At 41.7% G+C, this 23,865-nt stretch overlaps 1 protein-coding gene across 3 annotated transcripts in view; it reads left to right on the top strand.

The window, feature by feature from the left end:
- FAM172A (family with sequence similarity 172 member A) overlaps window positions 1-23,865 on the top strand; it is a 636,319-nt gene that overhangs the window by 407,908 nt on the left and 204,546 nt on the right. For all 3 annotated transcript variants that reach the window (XM_030193388.1, XM_030193389.1, XM_030193387.1), the window contains one exon: window positions 18,429-18,545. In XM_030193388.1, coding sequence (XP_030049248.1) covers window positions 18,429-18,545 — 117 coding nt within the window. The remainder of the gene's footprint in view (window positions 1-18,428; window positions 18,546-23,865) is intronic.

Genomic DNA, 23,865 nt, shown 5'->3' with positions numbered 1-23,865 from the left:
TGCTTCCCAAGCCCATCTGGGAATACCCATATCATTGAAGCAATGCATGCTGATCTGTCTCATGTATATTCATTGTGGTTATCCTGAAAACCAAGCTGGCTTTGGGGTACACCCAGGGGTGTTCCTAGGGTGGCTGACACCCAGAGCGGATTGCAGATGCGACCCCCCCCCCCCGGCGAAAGGACAGACACCTCCCCCCCCCCCCGGGCGAAAGGACACCTCCCCCGGGTGCATTTTTACCTGCTGGGGGGGGGGGGGGGTGCCGCGTGTCTGTCAGCTTCGCTCATTTCCTGCTCCCTCTGCCCCAGAACAGGAAGTAGCCTGTTCCGGGGCAGAGGGAGTAGGGAATGAGTGGAGCCGACAGGCGCGCAGCACCCCCCCCCCCCCAGCGACGTGCACCCGTGGCGGACCGCCCCCCCCCCCCCTTGGTACGCCACTGGGTACACCAGGACTGGCTTGAGAAATGTTGCTTTGGAAGGTACCTTCCAAAATGCTTACATTGTTGGAAAGTCCAGGGGTGCATTTTCCCCATACTGTTCGCACCAGTTTTCTAAGTGAAAGTACACATTTTGTTTGGAAAATTGATGAAGGAAAATTACCAGCATAGACTTACACCTACTTTTTTAATGGAGTCATTTTTGAATATGCAAACCTACATGTATTTTTCCAATCCCTGCCATGCCACCAGTTCCGGGAGTATCTCTGCTGCATTTATTATTATTATTATTATTACATTTGTACCCCGCGCTTTCCCACTCAAAGCAGGTTCAATGTAAAAGTACACACATAAAATGCAATTCTTTAAAAAGTTGCTTACATTTACACAACAATTGCATGTCTAAATATACTGAATACTTTTATTTTCACACATAAGTGTATACACTTACCTGCAAAAATGCCAGTAGAGCATCTAATTGGTATTCTATAAATATGCGCTGAAATGGCAGTGTGTATTAGTAAAAGGGTAGGGGGGTTCATGTGGACAAGCCATAGGCAGGACTGGCATTTAGGCAGGCCCCTTACAAAATACTTTAAGTTGCTCATTTGCCTGCTACTTTTAGGTACCCCCATTTGCACCAGCTCTATGCCAGATGTTAGCTTAGCGGGGTTTAAAAAAGGTTTGGATGTCTTCCTAAAGGAAAAGTACATAGACCATTATTAAAACGGACTTGGGGAAAATCCACTGCTTATTTCTAGACTAAACAGCATAAAATGTATTGTACTGTTTTGGGATCTTGCCAGGTACTTGTGACCTGGATTGGCCACTGATGGAAACAGGATGCTGGGCTTGATGGACCTTCGGTCTGTCCCAGTATGGCATATAGATGTGCCCACATTTATGCTAGTATTCTATAACAACGTTTGAGCGCTACGTGCCCTTACAGAATAGGCTCATTTGTTTAGCCCGATATCTGATTAGGAGTCTGACTTGTGACTCCTGAGGCAGGTGGCTGTGCCCACCGAAACACAGCCCATGTCGGGTCCTGTCACATTGGTGCTTTCATTAAAGATTTGAAGACTTCATCCCTAAGGCTGATCGTCGTTTGTTTCATCCTCTACTCCTTTTTTGACTATCTGTGAAGTCTCCATATGATGTAAAGTACTTTCCATCTCATTTACTTAGTGCTGTGCTTCTATTGTAGCTGTAACCTCTGTGATTATCTCAGCTGCCCACATGAAGTTGATTGAGGGTGTAGATGGACTGTGCAGATCTGTCATCTTACTTTCAGAAGCATACACTTTTGGTGGCAGTCCATGCTCTTTTATCACAAATATGAACTGGCATCAGCTGAGTTTTCAGGATCACTTATTAAAAGACACTCAATCTGGTCCCCTTTAAATGACTATCAGCCTTATTTTCGAAAGTGATGGGCGCCCAGATTTCGACCCAAATCAGGAGATGGGCGCTCTTCTCACAAAGGCGCCCAAATCGGCATAATTGAAAGCTGATTTTGGGCGTCTTCAACTGCACTACGTCGCGGGAACGAACAAAGTTGACGGGGACATGTCGGAGGCGTGGTGAAGGCTGGACTGGGGCGTGTTTATCGGCCGAGGAGAGATGGGCGCCCTCGGCCGATAATCAAAAAAAGAAAGGCGTTTTTACCGTGAATTTGGGTCACTTTTTTGGACCCTTTTTTTTCACGGACAAATCCCAAAAAAGTACCCTAAATGACCAGATGACCACCGGAGGGAATCAGGGATCACCACCCCTGACTCCCCCAGTGGTCACTAACCCCCTCCCACCAAAAAAAAAAAACAACTTTAACAACTTTTTTTCCAGCCTATATGCCACCCTCAGATGCCATACCCAGCTCCATCACAGCAGTATGCAGGTCCCTGGAGCAGTTGTTAGTGGGTGCAGTGGACTTCACCCAAGTGGACCCAGGCCCATCCTCCCTACCTATTACACTTGTGGTGCTAAATGGGAGCCCTCCAAACCGCCCCCAAAACCCACTGTACCCACATGTAGGTGCCCCCCTTCAGCCATAAGGGCTATGGTAATGGTGTAGAGTTGTGGGCAGTTGGTTTTGGGGGGGATTTGAGGGGCTTAGCACCCAAAGGAAGGGAGCTATGGACTTGGGAGGTATTTTACTTTTTTTTTAATTGTTACAAGTGCCCCCTAGGGTGCCCGGTTGGTGTCCTGGCATGTGAGGGGGACCAATGCACTACGAATCCTGGCTCCTCCCACGACCAAATGCCTTGGATTTGTTCGTTTTTGAGCTGGGCGCCTTCGGTTTCCATTATCGCTGAAAAACTATTACGCACAAATCCGATGCATTTGCCGGGCACAAACCGTATTATCGAAAAAAAAGATGGACGCCCATTTTTTTTCGAAAATACGGTGTGTCCCACCCCATCACGTACCTGTTCTCGGACATACACGCCCATGGAGATGGGCGTTCACGTTTGATTATGCCCCTCCACGTTAACCTCTTAAAACATACTGTCAATAATCATTCTCAACTGATTTTAAACCTGCTTCAAAACTGTTTAAGATATACCGTCCTATGCATAACATTTTATAATCTACGATCCTTTCCTTTTCTGTAAATTTTACATGTTTACTATTATATTATGGCCATTTTGTGTTTCATAAAAAAAATCAATAAAAGTTTGTGGAAAAAACCAGTAAAACAAATTCCAAATCATGTATGTATACACTTTGTATCCTTTATTTGCAAACCACAACTTAAATAATGCATTGATGAATTTAATATCTTTTTATAGTGTTTATGGCTTACACCGTGTAGCATATCCATTACATATTTTCCATATATTGTTTGTCTTGGTGCATAATTGATTATTGAACATCAAATTTTAAACCATATAACATAGTAACATAGTAAGTGATGGCAGATAAAGACCTGAATGGTACATCCAGTCTGCCCAACAATCACATTCATTCTCAAGTCTAGATTAAGTCAACAATGAACATGATATTATATACTTGATCATGGTCTTTCTTTGTTGTTCCTGGGATATAGACCATAGAAATCCGCCTGGCTCTGGCCTTGTGTTCCAACTAGTAGAGTTGCCATCAAATCCTATCCGAATCCGTCTTGTCATTTGCAGGACACAGACTGTAAAAGTCTGCCTAGCACTGTCCTCAAATTCCAAATTACTGGAGTTTCCGTCAAAACTCTCTCCAGTCCATCTTAATCCAGATTGCTATGTGCGGGACTCAGACCGTACAAGCCAGCCCAGCACTAGCGTTTAGTTGATGCAGCTAGAGTTGCTATCTAAACACCACCTGATATGCAAACACATATGCAACCCCTTAAGTTTTGCTTTATTTATACCATTCATTTTCTAATTGGAGATCCTCTGTATTCATCCCATGCCATTTGAATTCCACCACAGTTTTTTTCTCCACCACCTCCCTCAGGAGGGCGTTCCAGGCATCAATCACCCTCTCCGTGAAAAATAATTTTCTGAATTTACTACCACTCTACAACCTCAATTCATGCACTTTAGTTTTACCATTTCCCCTTCTCTTGAAAATATCTGTTTCTATATTAATACTTTTTAAGTATTTAAATGTTTGTGTCATATCTCCCCTGTCCCTCTTGTCCTCTAGGGTATACATATTCAGGTCTTCCAGTCTCTTCTCATATGTCTTTTGGCATAAGCCCCATATCATTTTTCTTGCCTTCCTCTGGACCGCTTCAAGTCTTCTTACGTCTTTAGCAAGAAACACAATACTCCAGGTGGGGCCTCACCAGCGATTTGTACAGGGGTATCAACACCTCCTTTCTTCTGCTGGTTACACCTCTCTATACAACCTAGCAGTTCTAGGTCAGTTCCCACTTGGACAGTTCCCATTGGACAGTTCCCACCCACCAATTCCCATCTGGACAATTCCCACCTAGGACAATTCCTACTAAACTAATTCCCACCACACCAGGGAGGACAATTCCCACCCATGACCCCCAAAAATGCAAAACACAGTAAGACAAATAATCTTCTTCCCTTTTCTCTTCCATATCGTTTGGAGGGCCAGTACGTCCTCACACCCCCACCCCCCTGCAATATTATCTTTTACACATCCCTTTCCACTTCTAGACATGCCCCCCACACCCCCAAACTTGGTTTCAATCTAATTCATGTTTAATCTGGAATGTAAATGTCATAAATAAATAAGTAAATAAATAGATAAATACAAACTTCAGTTCATGTGGTGGGGGGGACAATGTCCCCACACCCCCAAACTAGGTTTTAACCTAATTCAGCCCCTCAAAATGACACACTGATTACGATTTATAACAAATTACTACTCTACCCATGAAAAGTTATTCCGTTATTATATGTCCTCTGTGTACATCCGTATGCCGCTCTAACCTCCTTGTGTCACGTCCGTGGCCGTGACAACCCTCAGACTTACCCTGTTTCTGGGAGTCAGTGTCTGTGCTGGCTTCTGCTTGTCTCTGGGTCTGTGTCTGTCTTAGGTTCTCTCTGGCTGTGTGTGCTGATTGCCCTACTGAACCTCACCTGTGTGGGCAATGCCTCTTCCAAGATGGCTGCCGCCTCCTCCTCTTTGCCAGTATCCAAGATGGCTCCCGCTGTTCCTTCCTATGGGCTGACTTCTCTGTGTGTCAAGCCTCTGTTTGGTTGCAAGGTGATTGCTGCAGCTGTGGCTCTGGTGTTGAAGGGCTTTATTAATCACTTGGAGACTACAGTCCTGGCCTTTGCATCTCATCTAAAGGTCCTGGTGTATAGAGTGCTCTGTACACAGTTTCAGTGTTTGCTCTGTGTGAGTTTCTATGTTTGTTTAGACTAGCTAGCTTAGGCACCGTCTGGCTTGTAGCCTGTGTATAGCTTTGCTAGTGCTCTGTGTTTGTTTAGACTAGTTAGCTTAGGCACCGTCTGGCTTGTTAGCCTGTGCATAGCTCTGCTAGTTCTCTGTGTTTGTTCCTAGTGTGAGACTAGCCGCCCTTGCTAGCCACTATCCCGAGACTGTGTTTGTTCCTAGTGAGACTAGCCAGCTTAGGCACCGTCTGGCTTGTAGCCTGTGCATAGCTCTGCTAGTTCTCTGTGTTTGTCCCTAGTGTAGAATAGCCAGCTTAGGTACCGTCTGGCTTGTAGCCTGTGCATAGCTCTGCTAGTTCTCTGTGTTTGTTCCTAGTGTTAGACTAGCCGTCCTTGCTAGCCACTATCCCGAGACTGTGATTGTTCCTAGTGGTAGACTAGCCAGCTTAGGCACCGTCTGGCTTGTAGCCTGTGCATAGCTCTGCTAGTGTTCTGTGTATGTTTCCAGTGTATGACTTGTTAGCTTGGGCACAGCTTTGTGGTTAGCTGGTGTATAGCTTTACTAAGTCTCCTGAGTTTGCTCTATGTATGTTTCTTGTGTATGACTGGTTTGCCTGGGTATAGCGTTCCTATTAGCCTTGGTACAGTTTACTAGTCATTGTGTTGAAACCTGCCGACTGCCAGAACCCGGACAGTCCCTGCCTGTCTGCCTTGCCTTCGCCTAGGTGCCAGGGGGCACTCCTGGATCTTCATTCCTGCTGTTCGTGCTTGCAAGTTCCAGTTCCAGGTTTTCCTGTAAGTCCTACCGGCTGCCAGAACCTGAGGGCTCAACCCTCGGGGAAAGGCGGTCAAGTGTAGGTGAAGCCTAGGTCCAGGGTGTTCCAGTCCAGCGGGTTTCACTCCTGTATGTTCCAGTCCAGTGGGGCCACTCCAGTGTGTCCAGTCCAGCGGGTCCCACTCCAGTGCGCACCCGTCCGGTGCGTTCCAGTTCTGAGTGTTCCGGTGTAGAACTCCAGTCCGGGGTTCCGGTCCAGTCTTGTTTCATCTCTACCTGGAAGGTGATCTTGCCTGCCACTGCCGCTCCACGCTCCACGGTAGTGGCCTATGGACTCACAAACCCCGTGTTCCCGGGGAAGAAGCCTGAAAGTATGCCAAGGTCCTCGAGAGCGCGGCAGGCGCAAGAGACGCGACACCTTGTTTCAGACGCCATTAAAAAAAAGCACCGCCAAGACTTATGGTACCCAATACAAGAAAGAAGCTACAGTCAGTTTAAAAAAAGGCTAGGGAGGTTGGGAAATGTCTGGGGGGGGGGGGGGGGGGGAGAGAGGACGTCCTTAGTGGAAATTGTCCCGTGGGGAATTGGTGGGTGGGAACTGTCCAGGTGGGAACTTGCCTGATACTAACCTAGCATCCTTCTGGCTACAGCCAGTGCCTTGCCACACTGTTTCATCACCTTCAGATCCTCAGATACTATCACCCCAAGATCCTTCTCCCTGTCTGTGCATATCAGCCTCTCATCACCTAACACATATGTTTCCCTTGAATTTCTGCTCCCTAAGTACATCACTTGCACTTCTTTGCATTGAATATTAATTGCCAAACATTAGACAGACTCGACTCCAGCACCGATCCTTGAGGCATTCCACTACTCACCTTTCCTTCCTCCTAGTGATTTCCATTAACTACTACCCTCTGGCGTTCCTAATTCTGTTCACCACTTTGGGCCCTAACTTCAGCCTGTGAAGTTTATTCAAGAGCCTCCAGAGAGGAACCATGTCAAAGGCTTTGCTGAAATCTTATAATGTCAACACAATACATAATAGAACATTTTAATTGACAGTGAAGGGTATAAGCAAAGATGGAACATATAGATAGTAGGTAAGAGAGTAAGAAGAATTATAAGGTAAGGCAACTAATTTAAAGAAAGTTGCACATGAGGTCAGAGAGATGGTTAACATATAGATAGGTAAGAGGAGTTCGAAAATAAGGTGACTAATTTAACAAAAGGTGCACATGAAGTCAGAAAGATGGTTAAATATTATCTCAGCTAGGGTATGAGTGGATAAATATGTCCTGCTGCAGTATGTGCAACCCGTGTTACTCCTTGTGTGTGTGAATGAGATTAACAAGTTAGTTACTTCTTCCGTTAATTTAAGTACAATATGTTAGTCGTAGGAAATGTGTATCGCAGATGTCTTTGTATTTTGTTCAGTAAAAAGGAAATGCATCTTTGCTTTTATTTCTCTCATTTTGTGTTAAAAGCCTCGTTTGACCTGTTGGAATTCCAAGTTTAGTTTTTGTCTTCATTTTTCTATTTCTCATTTGTGATCCCTTGTTCTGTTTTTGGTGAGAGTCTGTCAGTGTTTTGATTGTGACCCAAGTATAATATTCTATTTGGTGCCTAACCACCTTCCCATTCCTGATACCTACACTGACTACATAGTTTTTACCTTTAGATTGTAAGCTCTCTTGAGCAGGGACTGTCCTTCCCCATGTTTAAACTTGTACAGCGCTGCGTAACCCTGGCAGCGCTATAGAAATGCTAAGTAGTAGTAGTAGTAGTAGTAGTAGTTTGCATGTTCTGTTTTACCAATAGTAGGTGTATGGTAATATTTGTAATGCTGCTTATTCATAGGTAGGGTTCAAGTTCTTTGAACCATAAGAATTAGTGTTACTGTTTTATGGTAGGTTTGCTACATGTATGTTTTGTTAGGGGTTTTTTTCAGTTTTTTTTGTATTTAACAATGTGGAGAGATTTATCTTGATATTAATCAGATGACATGAGATGGGTGGATAGGGGTTTTGTGGATGCAGAGTGTGTTTTCATTTAAGTAAACAAATTGCTATACTGCGTCAGATCAAATGTCTATGAGGTTCATGTATTCGGTGTGTCACATATGTGAGCATTGTCTGTCAGTTGTGTCCCTCCTGAAGAAAGGTTGAGAACCACTGTCTTAGCCTATGAACTGAAAACTAATACACAGCAGTGCAGACCAGACATAGTATTGAAGCTGTCCATATATCAGGAAATAATAGTTTACAAAAGTTGAAGCAAATAACCAAGACTTAGTTATTTTCTTTAAGTGCAATAGATTACTAGCTTCTTTAGGGGAGTCTTTCAGGTAACAGGAGCTGCAAATGAGAAAGATCTCTCCTAGATGGACCTCCTTTAAAGAGGAAAGACCTCACTGGATGATCTAAGTACTCCAGCTGGTGTGAATTATTGCAGTTTTTCTGTGAGGTAACCAGGTGCCTGTCCATGCAGTGCCCTAATAGGCTTAATCATTAAAATCTGGCTCTAAATTTAACTGGGCATACATGAAAATTATTTTTAGAGTGGTTTCAGTTTGATTGTCCAACTTAACCTCAGTGATAATACAGGCAGCTGCACTGTGGATTCACTGTAATCTTGTGTAAAAAATAATTACAGTAATTCAAATGCCATGATGAGTGCATGCACGATGAACAGATCTTTTTCTGAGCGAAACAGGCTTAAATGGCAGATGCAGCAAAGTTGCAGGTAAGGACCCATATGTAAGTGTGGTATTAAAGATGAACTCCACCTCTCAATTAAAGGATAGTCCATCAAACTCTATGGAAAGTAGAAAGGACAGCAAGAGTTTCTATCCCAAAGCTACATAGTCTTAGCTAGGTTTAATTTAAATTTACTCACATTCAACCACTCAACTAATTTCCTCAGATAATCTTTGAACTTATCCAGAGTTCCTGGACAGTAGGAGAACACAGAGCTGGATATCATCAGCATATAAAAGCTTCCTAAGTAAGGTTCCCAGAGGCCACATGTTTCGGATTTTTTCATGCTGGCGCTGTCAAGTCCTAGATGCTTTACTCCATTCTAGTATATGTACAAATTATGTATTGAATCACAAAATGTACAGGTATTACAACTCCTGACGCAGGCACATATGCTGAAACACAGCTGTGTCGAGTCTCTATTACATTAGGCAATTGAATTTGAGGAGAGAATAAAAGGTTTTGCACAACACCATGGGAATCCTTGTTCTTTGTTGCCTCACTCTCTTGTTTTGCTGTTGCATATCCATGAGGCCTGGACCTCTTTCTTTTGATTCTCCATTTAGTGACAGGGCTGTCCTGGACAGACTCAGGGAAGACCCAGAAGATATCCAGGCACCACTTATATTCAGTGCTGGTGCCTTGATAACTATACAGCAATGTAAACCCACATAAATAGCTGTCCTAAGACCGGATAGTTATGCAGCAGCTGGCACCTGGAATAATTCCAGCGGTCACCCAAGACTCAGGTATTCAGTGCTGAGGCCTGGATATGGCCTGGCACTGCATGTCCAGGTCTAATTCAGCCCACAGCAGACGGTGTTTATAAAATCACTGATCGCCCCACCAGGCTGAATATCTACCCCTTAGATTGTAAGACTTATGAAGACAGTAAAATACCTACAATACCTGAATGTAACTTCCCTTGAAGGTCCACTGAAAACACATGAGCTAAATCCCCCCCCAAAAATCTGATCATAGAAAATAATAGAAAAACCAATAATCTTTAAAAAAATCATTTCCTATGCTAATTTATTTATTTATTTTATTTTATTTATAACGGCATCTTTATCCCACGTTATGCAGAGGTCTGGTTTATTGTGGCTTAGAAAGATAGATGGTTATAAGATTACAGAGATGCCAGTGCCGTGAATAGATGGTTATAAGGTTGTAGAAATGCCTATGTCAATTAGGTTATATTACAGACTAGGAAAAAATGCCCGTTTCTGAGGGAAATGAAACAGGCGCTAGCAAGGGGCCCCCTCCCTCCGTCCCTCCGAGCTACTTGCCTTGTTAGTTCGCTGTGGCGTTTCGGTTTCGGGCCTCGAGTGTCATAGTTCCGCCCTCGATGTCATGACGTTTTGACGCGAGGGCGATGCAGACACTCCAGGGCACACCGGATATCTCGGGCGCCTCAACTTCCATGGAGGCTTCAGAACGTTGGGGTTGCCTTTTATATAGAGAGATAAGGTGACATTATATAAAGAAAATCATACAGGAAAAGATGAACTACATAAAGAAAAACTTTGTTGTGGATGGTATTAATGGTTGGGCTCGATGAGCTGATGATGAATAAGGCATAGTGGTGAAGGGTGACATACCTAGATCATAGGTTGGTTGGGTAGTGTTCAGTGTGTATGTTCGTTGTGGTGCAGTGTGTGGGTGTGTGGTTTCTATCTTTTGATCTCCTCAAGGTAGAATTTTTTGAACAGGAAGGTCTTGAGTTGTTTGTGGAAGTTTGTGTAGGAGTTTTTGACATCTTGGGTAATAGAGTGTTAGGAAGTTTCTAGTTCCAGTTTGTGTGTTTCTTGGTGGTAGATTGATAAGGTTGGTCATATTTGCTGTGTCATCATTAAAATGTATTTTGTAAACCATGGTACATAGTTTGAAAGCTATGCATGCTTTGATCAGGAGCCAATGTAGGGACTGGATTACTGGGCTGGCTCTGTCATAGCGTGGTTTCCCAAAACATTTGTCTTGCAGCTGTGTTCTGGGCTGTTTAGTATTCTTTGCAGCCGGCATATAATCCATTGCAGTAGTCTATGAGCGTGAGTACTATTGCTTGCACTAGCATGCAGAACACCATTCTGGGGAAATAGCTCCTGATCCTTTTCAGTTCACTAGGAATTGTGTTTTGTCTCTATTCAGCTTGAGCTTGAATCTTGAGCTTCCATGATATTTAATCCTGTGGTGATTCTATCCATTATGTTGTTCAATTCGTTGTCAAAGGCTATGTATATAGACATGTCATCAGTGTAAATGAATGGGTTTAGGCCATGTCAATCTAACAGCCTGACCAATGGTGTCATCATGACATTAAACAATTATTGGCGAGATGAGAGAACCTTGGGAGATTCTGCAGATGTCTTTCCACGAGGATGAAATCATGTTTTCCATTTTAACTTGATACGACCTGGTGGTCAGGAAGCTTTCAAACTATTTGAGGACTGTTTCTCCTATCCTGATCTCATCCAGAAGTTATAGTAGGATTTGATGGTCTACCATGTCAAATGCTGATGGCATGTCAAATTGTAGGAGTAGGATTATTTTCCCCATACTAATTTATTTCCTAAAGTTGGCAGTGAGTATTGTTAAGACCATTTCAGTGATGTATTGTGGTCTGAAGCCTGATTGGGATTTGTGGAGTATTGAGAACTTGGACAAATGTTTCATGTTGCTTTGCGACTATTCTTTCCATGAGTTTGGCTATTACGGGTACGGACGCTAGCGGGCTATAGTTTTTTATATCACTTTTGCTTAGTCTCACATTTTTAGATATTGGTGTCAGGATGATATTGCCTTTCATTCTGGTGAAGATGCCTGCCAATAGCATAGCTGTTATATATGCTGTGAGTTTGATGAACTTTGTGGATGCTTCTTTCAGTAGATAGTTTGGGCATCTGTCCAGTGTACAGTGAGCTTTGGCAAATTTTGTTAGCATTTGGATGACGAGTTTTGTGTCGGGGTGTATGAATAAGGTCCATGTTCTGTCTGCATCTCTTGCTTTATCGTTACTGAGTAGTTCATGCATGTAGGTTTCTAGGTCTCTGCCTCCATCCAGGAATCCTTCTCTTAGGGTTGTTATCTTGGCTTCAAAATAGTGAGCTAGTTCATCAGCGGTAGGTATTTTTTCATTTTTTGTTGTCAGTGTTTCTGTATTTTGGAAGCTGTTCACTATGCTGTTTAGTTTTCTGGTGTTCTTGTTGTCTGTTCCTATTTGTTTGCCATAGAAATGTAATTTGATTTTTCTCAGTATAGCTTTGTAGTTTTTTATCGCCAGCTTCCATTTTGATTTATTTTCCTCTGTTTTGCTCTTCTGCCTTTGTCTCTCCAGTTTTCTGCAGGATCTTTTCAGTTCTTTTACTTCGCTGGTGAACTATAGTGCCATTCTATTCCTGCTTGTCTTTTTCATTCTTGCTGGTGCAATTTCATCGTTTTTCCCATTCTGTCATGAAGTCGGTGATTTCTCTCAGTGTTGGTCAATGGTCGTCAGACATTCTTGACCAGAATTGCTCACTATCAATTCTGCCACGTGTGTCATAGGTCTTGGTTGGTGTCTCAGTGTGGGTCGAAGTTTCTCTCCAGTTGAGGGTCAGGGTTAGCCTGTAGTGGTCAGACCATGTGATGGCCTCTAATTTGAAGAGGTGTGCTTTTGTGAATCTGCAAGCTATTAGATCCAGGGCATATCCTTTGTTATGTGTTGCTGTAGTGGGCGGATACTGGAACTCCCACTGTAGTAGGATGTCCTGGCAGTCTTTGGTATCCTCATCAGTTGAGTTGTCGAAGTGCAGATTTAAATCACCGATTAGCATCACATTGGAGTAGGTCACACACATGTTAGAAATGAAATCCATGAGATCTTACTGTGCTGCTTGCCATCTCCCAGGGGGTTGGTAAAATAGGACATAGCACAGTTGGCCTCCCAGGGAGTCATCCTGTATTTTTATAGTCTTGTATTTCTAGATGGGGGCGTTGAGTATTGACACGTGTTCTGCATTAAAGAAGGATTTGTATATTTTGGCATCCTCTCCTTTTTTTTTTGTTCGTTGTCATATGCAAGACTTTGTAGCCTGGGGTGCATAGGTCATTTAGGATGGGATCCTTAGATGAGAATAGCCAAGTTTCTGTGATAAACATGATTCTTAGTTTTTCTTCTTCAATCCAGTCTCTGATGATGTGTTTTTTGTTTGCTACTGAATGGACATTTGTGTAGCCCACTGAGATTGGATTATAACATATTTCTGGTGTGCTTCTGCAGTGAATTTTGATTAGGTGGCGTTTTCTTACCTTATGTGCTTTATTGGTCTTATTGTGACTACCTCATGTTTGCTGTGTTTTTTGAGTGTTTGTGTTGTGTGAAAATGTGAGCAAGAAATTGGATGCCCAGTCTTCCAGATTTCCTTGGTCATCTCCCATTACACCAATTTTGAAAGGTTTACAGTGGCTTCCAATATATTCTGGAGCTCAGTTTAAAGTGCTGCTTCCAATACACAAGGCTTTAAATCAGGGTGTCCAAGCTTGGCCCTCGCTAGGTCAGGTTTCCAGGATTTCCCCAATGAATATACATAAGATCTATTTGCATACAGCGGAGGCAGTGCATACAAATAGATCTCATGCATATTCATTGGGGAAATCATGAAAACCTGACTGGATTGTGGTCCTCAAAGACAGATGTTGGACAAGCCTGTTTTAAATGATGAAGCACTATTAGCACTTGTGATTACCTTCAGAATATATCATCCAAACTTCAGCTTAAAATCTTCTGATAAATTATCCTTCATGTACCTACTTTTAGACAAATACGATTCAATATTTATCATTCTGCAAAGGTTCAAATTAAAGCTATATGCGATATGAAGTATCAGTTCATTTTTACAGTTTAGAAAGTAATTGAAAGTTTACTTGTTTTCACAAATTTATGGCTCTTGAGGTTTTTAGATTTTACTAGTATATCTGCCGGTTGAATCTTGAAAATAACACAGTCAATGACGTAAGTTGCTGGCACAACCGTGAAAAAATGTTTTCCTAACCAGATCATTTATTTGTGCTTCAAAAGTAAATTTAGAGTCTAGAATTATACCTAATACTCTTTATTCAGTACTATGCAAGGGTCTGAATCCAAAATGAGTAAAGTGTAAACAATCGTGAGAAAGAAAGATCATCAGAGAGTTGACTAGTGAATGCAAATTCAAGGAGTTTTACTATCCAAAGGATGCTGGCTACTGATCTATAATTATCCACAAAAGTTAGATCTGCTTCAAGCAGTTTTGGTATAGGAGTTAATCCAGTGTTAGCTATAGCATTGGGATATATTCCCTCTTGTAAAATTTTAATAAAACTAATCAACCAAGAAAGAATGTCCATTGGAATATTTTTAATAAGAAAGATGGACATATATCCAAAGAACAGGATTTATTAGAAATTTTGCCTAGAATTGAAGAAACCCAGTCAGGTGGCAAATTTATTGCATAGTCTTTCCCCTGGAGTAGTTTCTTCCATCCATTCTATTGATAATTCAATATTTGGATAATTTGAAATGTTTGATATAAACAATTGTCTGATCTTTGGATTGAAAAAAAAATCATGACTCATAGTCACTATGAAGGGTTCAGTCTGCAGGTTTACGAGGCCTGATGACAAGGGTGAGGCATCAGTAGTTTTCACGGCTATGCTTTTGTACTCTTTTATCATACTGGAACTTGATGCTGCTAGGGAAAGATAAAGTCCTTGAAACATACTGAGGCTCTTGATGTTGGGAGTTCTTTGTCCTTCTACTGAAGGAAGATGGGAGTGACCACATCAGCAGCACTGGTACCCATCATGAAGATGAATCGTAGAGTTGGATTATATTTGCTACTGACCCACTCTTTCCTGTGACTGCTCAAGATTCTGTGGCCTACTTTTATAGCCATTTTGCTTGTGCCCAGGGAGGCTGCAGTAGAGACAGAGGCCTTCCCACACTGCCTATACTTCTTCTCTGCTGATAGATGCCACCTCATTGTACCCTAAACCATGGGCTCCTCTGAATGTTAAGGTTTTTTTTTCTAAGAGCACATCCATTCCACATGTCTTTCCAGGAAATGTTCTGATAAGTGTTTTAGTTGGACCAGAGGCTCCAGACATGCCAGATCACCCTTAATAGAAGCAGCAAGACTCCATCGGAAGTGGGCCTGGAGGGCAGGCTCGTTGCAGTCAAGATCATTAGCCCAGTGTTAGAATTCTGTAGTATAATCTGTTTCTGATGACCCTGGAGAAATGTCATTATGTGTTTCTCAGCTATCGGAGCTTGATCATTTGCCCCAAAAAGCCTGAAAAAGAGCAGCCAGAAAGCATTCCAAGTTGTTAAGGTCAGTAGTGTTCTGATGGATGTAATTGGAACCAAAGTCAACACTATTGTAGGAAACCACAGAGTTCTTCCTGGGTGCCATTAAACTTTTTCTAGGGGCAGAGAAACCCATTCTCCATGATCGTTTCCCAAGGGCTTGAGGGCTTCCACCCTCTGCTGACGGGTCTGAAACTGTTCCCAAAAGTCTTGCAAGGCTGCTGTGAGGATTTTCAAAGTCTCTGCATAAAAACTCAATTTTGCCCTCAACCGTTGGTTTTGGCCTGGTACAAGCTGTCAGAACCTCCCTTGGGCAAGAACATAGATGAAGTAGCTAGGCCAAAGACAGTGTGGAGCTGAAACCAAGCATGAAGCAAGAACTGGGTATAAGCATGGTATGGCTGAACGTTCTAGTAGGCAATAAACAAGACCTAGCCAGCAGTAAACACAGGTCAGGCCTGCTAAGAACTGTTGTGCCAGCAAGGGTGTATCTGCCTAGCTTACCTTCTATATAATTTTATTTTATTTGTACCCCATGCTTTCCCACTCATGGCAGGCTCAATGCGGCTTACATATTATATACAGGTACATATTTGTACCTGGGGCAATGGAGGGTTAAGTGACTTGCCCAGAGTCACAAGGAGCTGCCTGTGCCTGCAGTGGGAATCGAACCCAGTTCCCCAGGACCAAAGTCCACCACTCTAACCACTAGGCCACTCCTCCACCCATAATCACAGTTTAGACACACCTCTTTCTGGTCCAGGGTGAGAGCATTTTTTTCTACCATTGGAGCTCAAGTTTCCTGAATTGGGTTGCAACTAAGTGGCTTCTGCATCTCAATTGGTATTTAGTTGGATTAGTTTTTTAAGAATGTGCCAGAATAATATTTTATGCAGTTACTACAAAGCAACAAGGTATAGATATAATTTGATGAAAGGGATTATTTTGACTGTACTTTTGCCAGCAAAAGTTTTCAGAATTGCAAGCCTGGTGGTGATGTTTGTTGTCTTTATGGCTGAATTATTTTTTTAATTCATGCATGTAACACTATGCTTTTCTTCTAAATAGTGGTCAAGGCTGGCAAAACACCTTCGGTACCATCGTCACTAAAACAGAGAAATGAGGAAACATTTAAAAGATGCCCTCAGGGATTCTTCAATTTTTTTTCACTGTGATACCTTTAATCCTAGAATTGTTATGCTACATAGAAAATAATGGGAATGGCTACTTTATTTATTTATTTATTGCATTTGTATCCCACATTTTCCCACCTCTTTGCGGGCTCAGTGTGGCTTACAATATGATATGAATGATGGAAATACAATTTGTTACAACTTGGTTATGGATTACATTGTGAAGAGTTATACAAGACAATCGAAGTGTTGTTAAGGAATATAAACACTGGAACCAAACCTTCAGATAAGAATTAGAATGTTAAATAACTGTCACCCATTGAACATTTAGGCCCTCATTTTACAAGTTCTATTGGTATTTGATATATACTTAAACCGGCATTTAAATGTTTATCGTGCATAAGTGTGTAAGGGAGTCTTTTACTAAGCCACTGTAGCATTTTTAGCTCGCAGTAGAAATCAGCTGGCAGTAAATGCCAAGGTGCCCATAGGAATATAATGACCGTCTCAGCTTTTACCGCCATCTGATTTCTACTGTGAGCTAAAAACGCTACTGCAGCTTAGTTAAAGAACCCCTAAGTCCCCATTTTATAAAGCTGGGATATGCACATATTAAACCAAGTGCTTGCAAATGGCAAGGGGGCATGATCTGGGCCTGTTTTAGGCAGGACAAGGATGTGACAAGTTCATATACATTTATTCCCCATTTCGTATTCCCCATTTCATAAGGGGACAAAGAATCTATATCCTAAACAGTGGTGTAGCTACATGGGGCCATGGTGGCCTTAGCCCCCCCCCCCCCCCAATTTCCTCTGGGCCCCTGGTTTTGCTGGCGGGGGTCCCCAATCCCCGCTAGCTGAAGCCTTGTCCAGCGATGGTCTCCAGTGCTGCCACATTGCCTGCCCTGCTCTGTCTTCCCTTCACGTTGGGCACACTCCTTTTAGTGAAACTGAACATTCTCAATTTCACTAAAGGAGCATGTAGGACATGAGGGGAAGACAGAGCAGGGCAGGCAACGTGGTGGCGCTGGACAAGGCTTCAGCTGGAGGGGGTTGGGTACCTCCACCAGCCAAGGTATTTGCTGTGGCAGTGGGTGGGGAATGGCAGGGCAGTGAGACGGCAGTGGGGTGGCAGACCAAAATGTGCCCCTTCACCTCGGGCTCTGGCCCCCTCCCTCCACGAGGTCTGGCTACACCCCGATTCCTAAAAGATCATTCTTGGGAGTTACACCTGCTATTAAGTGTGTTTAGGATTTTGGAAACAGCTGCTATTGAGCGGTATCCACTGGAGGGAATGGGGGGGGGGGTGCCCTTTAATCCCCCAGTGGTTCTCCCCACCCCTAAATACCAAATTGGCAAGCAAACCAGTCACTATGACAGCATCAGGATAATCTGTAACAGTTCTGACAATAAAAATGTAATTAAAATAAAATAACTGGTCATGTTTCTAAGATCACAAAGATAACTGGTTATGTTACCATTTTACAACATAACTAGTTATGTGCTGACTTTGAATACGTCGATACTGTGTACGTTTATTTTTCTAAAATGGAATTTATGTCACCTGCACTCAGCGCATAAATGTCCATGTCTCTGTATTTTAGAACAGCCTCTGTTTCAGCAGATTCTGTTCTAAAACATCCTGACCTGGATGTCCCAATTCTGACATACATCCTTTCTAAAAATGGGGCTATTAATGAAGAATATTTTCCTTGTTCTCTATTCCAACCCCATCGCTCTTTTCATCCCAAACCCAGCTCACTTATCACTGCTAACCATCCAACCTGACCCAAGGTCTCTTATCTTTTCCTCCTTCTCGCCCATCTCCACAGGCCCAAACTAAGCAATTGGATGTTTGTCCTTTGCCTCCTCCTTGACATCAAACATTGGGGTATTCTGTCTCCCTCTTATTCTGCAGCTTTACTGAGTGTTTTACTGCAAACAGTGCCCCAAACAGCTAGAGCTGCAACAGTCGATTCCTGACATGTAGACAGTTAATAAGCATATTGTATGTGTATGTATATATATATATATATATATATATATATATACAAAGAGAGAGAGAGAGTAATTCTTGTATTTGTACTGGTCTATTATTAGTCATTTGCTTTTTAAATTAAGACCTTCAGTAGTGAATACACATTCATCTGCTAAAAAGAAAAAAAAACCTTAATTACTGTCATTTTTTAACAGATGATTCAACGAGAGACTGATGTAAAAAATAAGGTCACTGCCGTGGCACTGACAGACTCTGTTCACAATGTGTGGCACCAAGAAGCCTGTAAAACTATTCGTGAATGGATGCGAGAGGTGAGGTTTCCATTTTGGATCAAAGGTGATAGATGTCAGTTGAAATTTCAAAATGTATTTGCCCTGTCTTTGCACATCACTTCCATTCATTATGTAAGATGTAAAGTAGAATGCATGTACATATCATTAGAAATGAATTGAAATAAAGAACCTTTTAAAAAAGAAAAATATAAACAGTGGCTATACCTTAGTAGCTTCGGGGGGGCTTTTACTAAAGATTAGCTTGAGTTATCTGCAGCAGGGCTATAGGAATCAAATGGGCCCTGCTGCAAATAACTTGAGCTAATCTTTAGTAAAGGACCCCATTGATTCTTTACTACACAAGGATCTAATGGCCAGCCATTTCTGTACTTAAGAGTAAATGGGATGATAGTGTGTGATCTTAAAATCAGTTGGTTTAGGTCCTTAAAACAGAGAATTGTCTTTTATTTATTTATTTATTTTTTAACCAAAGTGCATGGGATTCTAAAGAGGAATGAATGCAATACTTGCATTATATGATTAGCAGAATTTTGTTTTCTGGTTCAATGTTCCATTTCTAATAAAGATGATATTATCTGCATTCTGAATGCTTTCTAGAGTGATCTCCTTGATAATGTTTCAAGGGGATTAGCATGAGTTAATCATATGTTATATATTTAAGTCTTATGCTTTTTTTGTTGTCATTTAATCAAATTAACCCCCCTGTTTACAAAGCTGCGCAGCAATGCCAGCACAGCCCATTCAAAATCATTAGCACATGACAGCCGCTAGCATGGCTTAGTAAATAGGGGGGTAAGTTAGTGAGATGAGGCCACTTACATTATACTTTTATGTTGTATGGACTGAGAATTTCTGGCTTTAAATTTAGAACTGTATAGACCTGGACTGAAGGGAACAGGAATCACCTGGGACATAATCTGACAGCTCTGACATAAATGCTAGCAATACAAAGAGCTGTAGTCCCTTGGGGTCAGTCTGATAAATCCCATTTTCCTGACCAAAATTATTTTAAAAAATCTTAGAAAAGCACTATAATATAATATAATATAATATAAAACTGCTAGTTTATTTCCCCAGGATGATAATCCAACCAGATATACTACAAATGGCATTGGTTGCATTTTGAAAGACAAATCATTAGCATGTAAGAATAATGATCAACAGATTTAAATGTTAGTGCAGATGGGTGGCAATGAAAATGACCTAGCAATTCAGTAATATCTAAGATTTAGCAACTTTTAGGGGTGTTGACAGATTGAATATTTAAAATATATAACTAATCATTGCCTGTCTGCAGTACTAATTGCTGTCATTGACAGACTGAATTGTTTAAAAAAAGTTGTTCTTCACTCAAGCTATATCACTTGTATCTTTGGTAACCTATTTTTAGTAACTATAGAAGTCATGATTTTTTAATTTATTATGAGCCATGATGAATGATAAAACAAGCCAGTCATTTACATATCTTGACACTGCTTTTGAGAATAGTTGCTTATTACTAGCAGTTGTCACATTGCATATAAAAGATGTGTTAATTGTGTGCTAATTTTTTCTAGGACTCTGTATAGTATTCCATCCTAGCACTGATTTTACTTATTTAAAATAGACGCAATGCTCAATAAAGGAATCTGTTTCCCTTTATCATTTCTATAGCTCTCAATTATAGACCTACATCGTATTCATCTGTCTGTCTGGCACTGCAGACCTCTAAAATCTCAAAGTAGCTCTGAAAGTATAAAGTTTTGCTTTAGTGTAGCATTTTAAAATTTAAGATAATATTAGAGAAAATTACTTGATGATGTGTTTGTTTTCCTATTTTTTGACTCAGTTCAATAGTTTAATTGGTCTACTATTTCTTACAAAAATCTGACATGCTTTGTGAACTTCACTTTCTAATCATATACAGCAACCCTTCCTTTATGTTATTCCACTCTCCCTGGTCCCAGAACAGTAGGGTTGCCTTGACAAATCTATTCAAAAGCCATTCCTCAGCCTTTATTGGTGGGGACTGGAGCCTTTGAAATTCTCTCCTCACTGAAACACAGCTGACATCTTCTTCTAGACAGAATGAATTAAGAAAATACAATAAGACACTTGATCTACCAGTCAAGGATCTTTCCACAGTGAGGACGGATTCCATGGTGCACAACCAGGGCAGCAAACATCTAAAAATACACAATACATGTTTGTTTACCAGAATGGCAATCAACCATTTTTTTGCTAACATGATTGATGGGATGATTTTTTGTTATCTGCCTGGCAATTGATTGACTCATTCTGAGAAAGTAAGAAGTAATAAGGTAAATCAGTTTTTTAAAGGCAGTCCTCAGATACCACATTTCCATGCAGAGAGAAACTGTAAAGGTCTCCCTTTTTCTTGAATGAAAATGCCAGTAAAACATTCTAATCATGTTTTAATAACATTTAGTTAAACATTTCTTGGGCAATTACTTATTCAGATGAGATGCTAAGTTCTAGCACTAATGAGTGGAGATGTTCACTCAATTTTATAGTCTCAGCATCAGTTACTTTGGATTTCCAATTGTCTGTAGAGCCTGCTGGTTACTAAGATATTAACAGGGAGGAAAAAAGAAGATCATTTCCTTTCATTATCCATAATTTTTTACTCTCTCTTATTCATTATCCTCAGCTTAGAGCTTCATGGCTATTCCCCAATAACAATAGATTGAGTCATCACATTCAAAAGATTATGACCCCTTACTATGCAGAAATATAAGAATAGCTATAGAAGAGAACTCTTTTTGAGTAACATGTATTCTCCGAGGACAAGCAGGACAGTGTATCTTACTCTGAGTGACATCATCTGACAGAGCCCGGTGCAGAACACTGCCCAGTGTAATATCTCTTTAAGAGGCTTTTGGCAGCACCACATCGTGCATGTGCGTGTGCCTTCCCACCCAACATTGGCTCGCACGACCATCAGTATTTTGTTTCCGTCGAGCAGTGAGGCTACATTCATTGCTCTTTCCTCAGCGTGACAAACTATTTTCCATTTTAATACCTTCTCACACAGGATTCTTTCAGTTTTCCTCATGTTTTTCTTTTCTCTTATCCTTTTTATCCATCCATAGAGTTTTCAGCATTCTTAGATTTCTATTATTTTTCAGCTCCAGAGGCCCTCTTAGGACAGAGCTCTGGCTGGGTTACATCAAGCTTTTTTCCTCAGGTGAGGTTCCTCTTTTTTCCTCACCATTGAACCATTTGGTTTAGCAAAGGCAGTTTTTCCCTTCATGGCCCAGAAAGTTCCCAGTGACTTTAAACGTGTTCCCGTTGCAACAGTGTCATCTCTGGGACTGATCTAAGTGTCCAAAGTTTTCAAGTTTATTAAGTACTTATATCCCACTCATCAAAGTAATGTCTAGGCAGCTTACAATTAAAAGCAATCAAGGAAGGGTGAGAAATAGAGCGACAGACTGTGGAGAAAGGGGGGGAATTAATTACAAAGTTCAATAGGATAGGTGGGTGGGAGACACAAATGGGAAAGGGATTGTGCAGTTCAGATCAGTGTCCAGTGCCCTCATACAAGCAACATGAACATCTTTGGTCACAGGCAAATAAGAAGGACTTAAGGTTGGTTTTGAATTTCTGTAGGGAGGATGAGAGAGAATGGTGGATTGGCAGTTTGTTCCAGAGTTCAGGCCCTTGGGCTGAAAAAATAGTGCCGTCTGGTATCATATCTAATTTCGTGGAAGGTGGGGACTACAAGCTGGTTTTGTTGGGAGGACCTAAGCGTGCATGAGGGTCAGTAAGGTGTCAGAAGATGAGATAGATATGCTGGTTTGCCGGTGGCATGAACTTTGAATACAAGGAGCAGTAGTTTATAAGTTATTCAATTAGTCAATAGGAGCCAGTGTACTACTTTCAATAGCAGAGTGACATGATTATATTTTTTATGATCTCTAATTAACTTAATAGCAGTGCTTTGAATCAATTTCAAATGCTGGCGATCCCTGATACGAAGTCGTTTGTATAAAATATTGCAGTAATCAATTACTAAAGAGGATATTTTATCTGGGAGATGTAAGCAGCTTCTTATGGAATGGATAATATGAAGTTTATAGAAAGAACATTTTACTACAGCAGAGAGAGTCCTGTTGGATGAAAGAGAGAGTGGAGTCCAAAATGACTCCCGGTATTTTCACTTTGTGAACTAATGGAACAGAGGTGGAGCAGAGCTGAATTGATGCTGCCAATGTCATGGTTGATTAATGTGTGTAAAGGAGGATCTTGGATTTATTTGGTTTTAACATGAGCTTGTTGTTGGATAGCACATAAGCACCGCCATACTGGGAAAAGACCAAGGGTCCATCAAGCCCAGCATCCTGTCTCCGACAGCGGCCAATCCAGGCTTCAAGAACCCGGCAACCCCCCCCCCCCCCCCAAAAAAAAAAAAAAATAATAATGTTCAAAGGACTTTTCCCTCAGGAATCGTCCAAACCCCCTTTAAATTCCGTAAGGCCAGCTGCTGTCACTACATTCTCTGGCAACGAGTTCCAGAGTCCAACTATACGCTGAGTAAAGAAAAACTTTCTCCTATTTGTTTTAAATCTACCATATTCTAGCTTCATCTTCTGTCCCCTGGTTTTGTTGTTGTTTGAAAGTGTAAACAAATGCTTCACATCTGTCCGCTCTACTTCGCTCATTGTCTTGTAGACTTCTATCATATCACCCCTCAGCCGCCTTTTCTCCAAGCTGAAGAGCCCTAACCTTCTCAGCCTTTCCTCATAGGGAAGTCGTTCCATTCCATTTATCATTTTCGTCGCCCTTCTCTGCACCTTTCGTCTGTAACTGTGTTCTCTGTTTGTATATGCAGAAAAGAACCCAGAAAAGAAGAGGCTCAGCATAAGAAACTTTTTGGTGCTATGTCCGGTCTATCTGACACGGAAGGAGCAGGAAAACCAGGAAATAGGAGGGAAGGGTGGGTGCGTCCAAGATTGACACTAGGTTGATGTGTATCAAGCAGAGGAGACACATGCTGAGTCCTTGGGATAAGCTTTTCCAAATAACAGGGAAACCTCAAAATTGCCCACTGAGAGTGTCTCTTCTCAGCTCTCAGCATCTTGAAGTGCTTGCAGAGGAACTCTCTTCCCTTCTCAAGGCCAATGTGGTCAAACTCTTTTCCACCAGGGGAATGGAAAGGGATTCTATTCCAGATACTCTTTTGTGCCGCCCCCCCCCCCCAAAATGGAGGGATTTCATCTAATTCTAGACCTAAGGGATCTGAACAAAGTTTTAAACTTTTCTTTGATCAGATTGATTTCCCTGGACATCCTTCTTCCCGTAATTCAGAAGAATGACTGGCTATGCTCTCTAGACT

The sequence above is a fragment of the Microcaecilia unicolor genome, chromosome 2 (genome assembly GCF_901765095.1).
Source record: "Microcaecilia unicolor chromosome 2, aMicUni1.1, whole genome shotgun sequence".
Lineage (NCBI taxonomy): Eukaryota > Metazoa > Chordata > Amphibia > Gymnophiona > Siphonopidae > Microcaecilia > Microcaecilia unicolor.
This window is presented reverse-complemented; position numbering and strand designations above follow the sequence as displayed.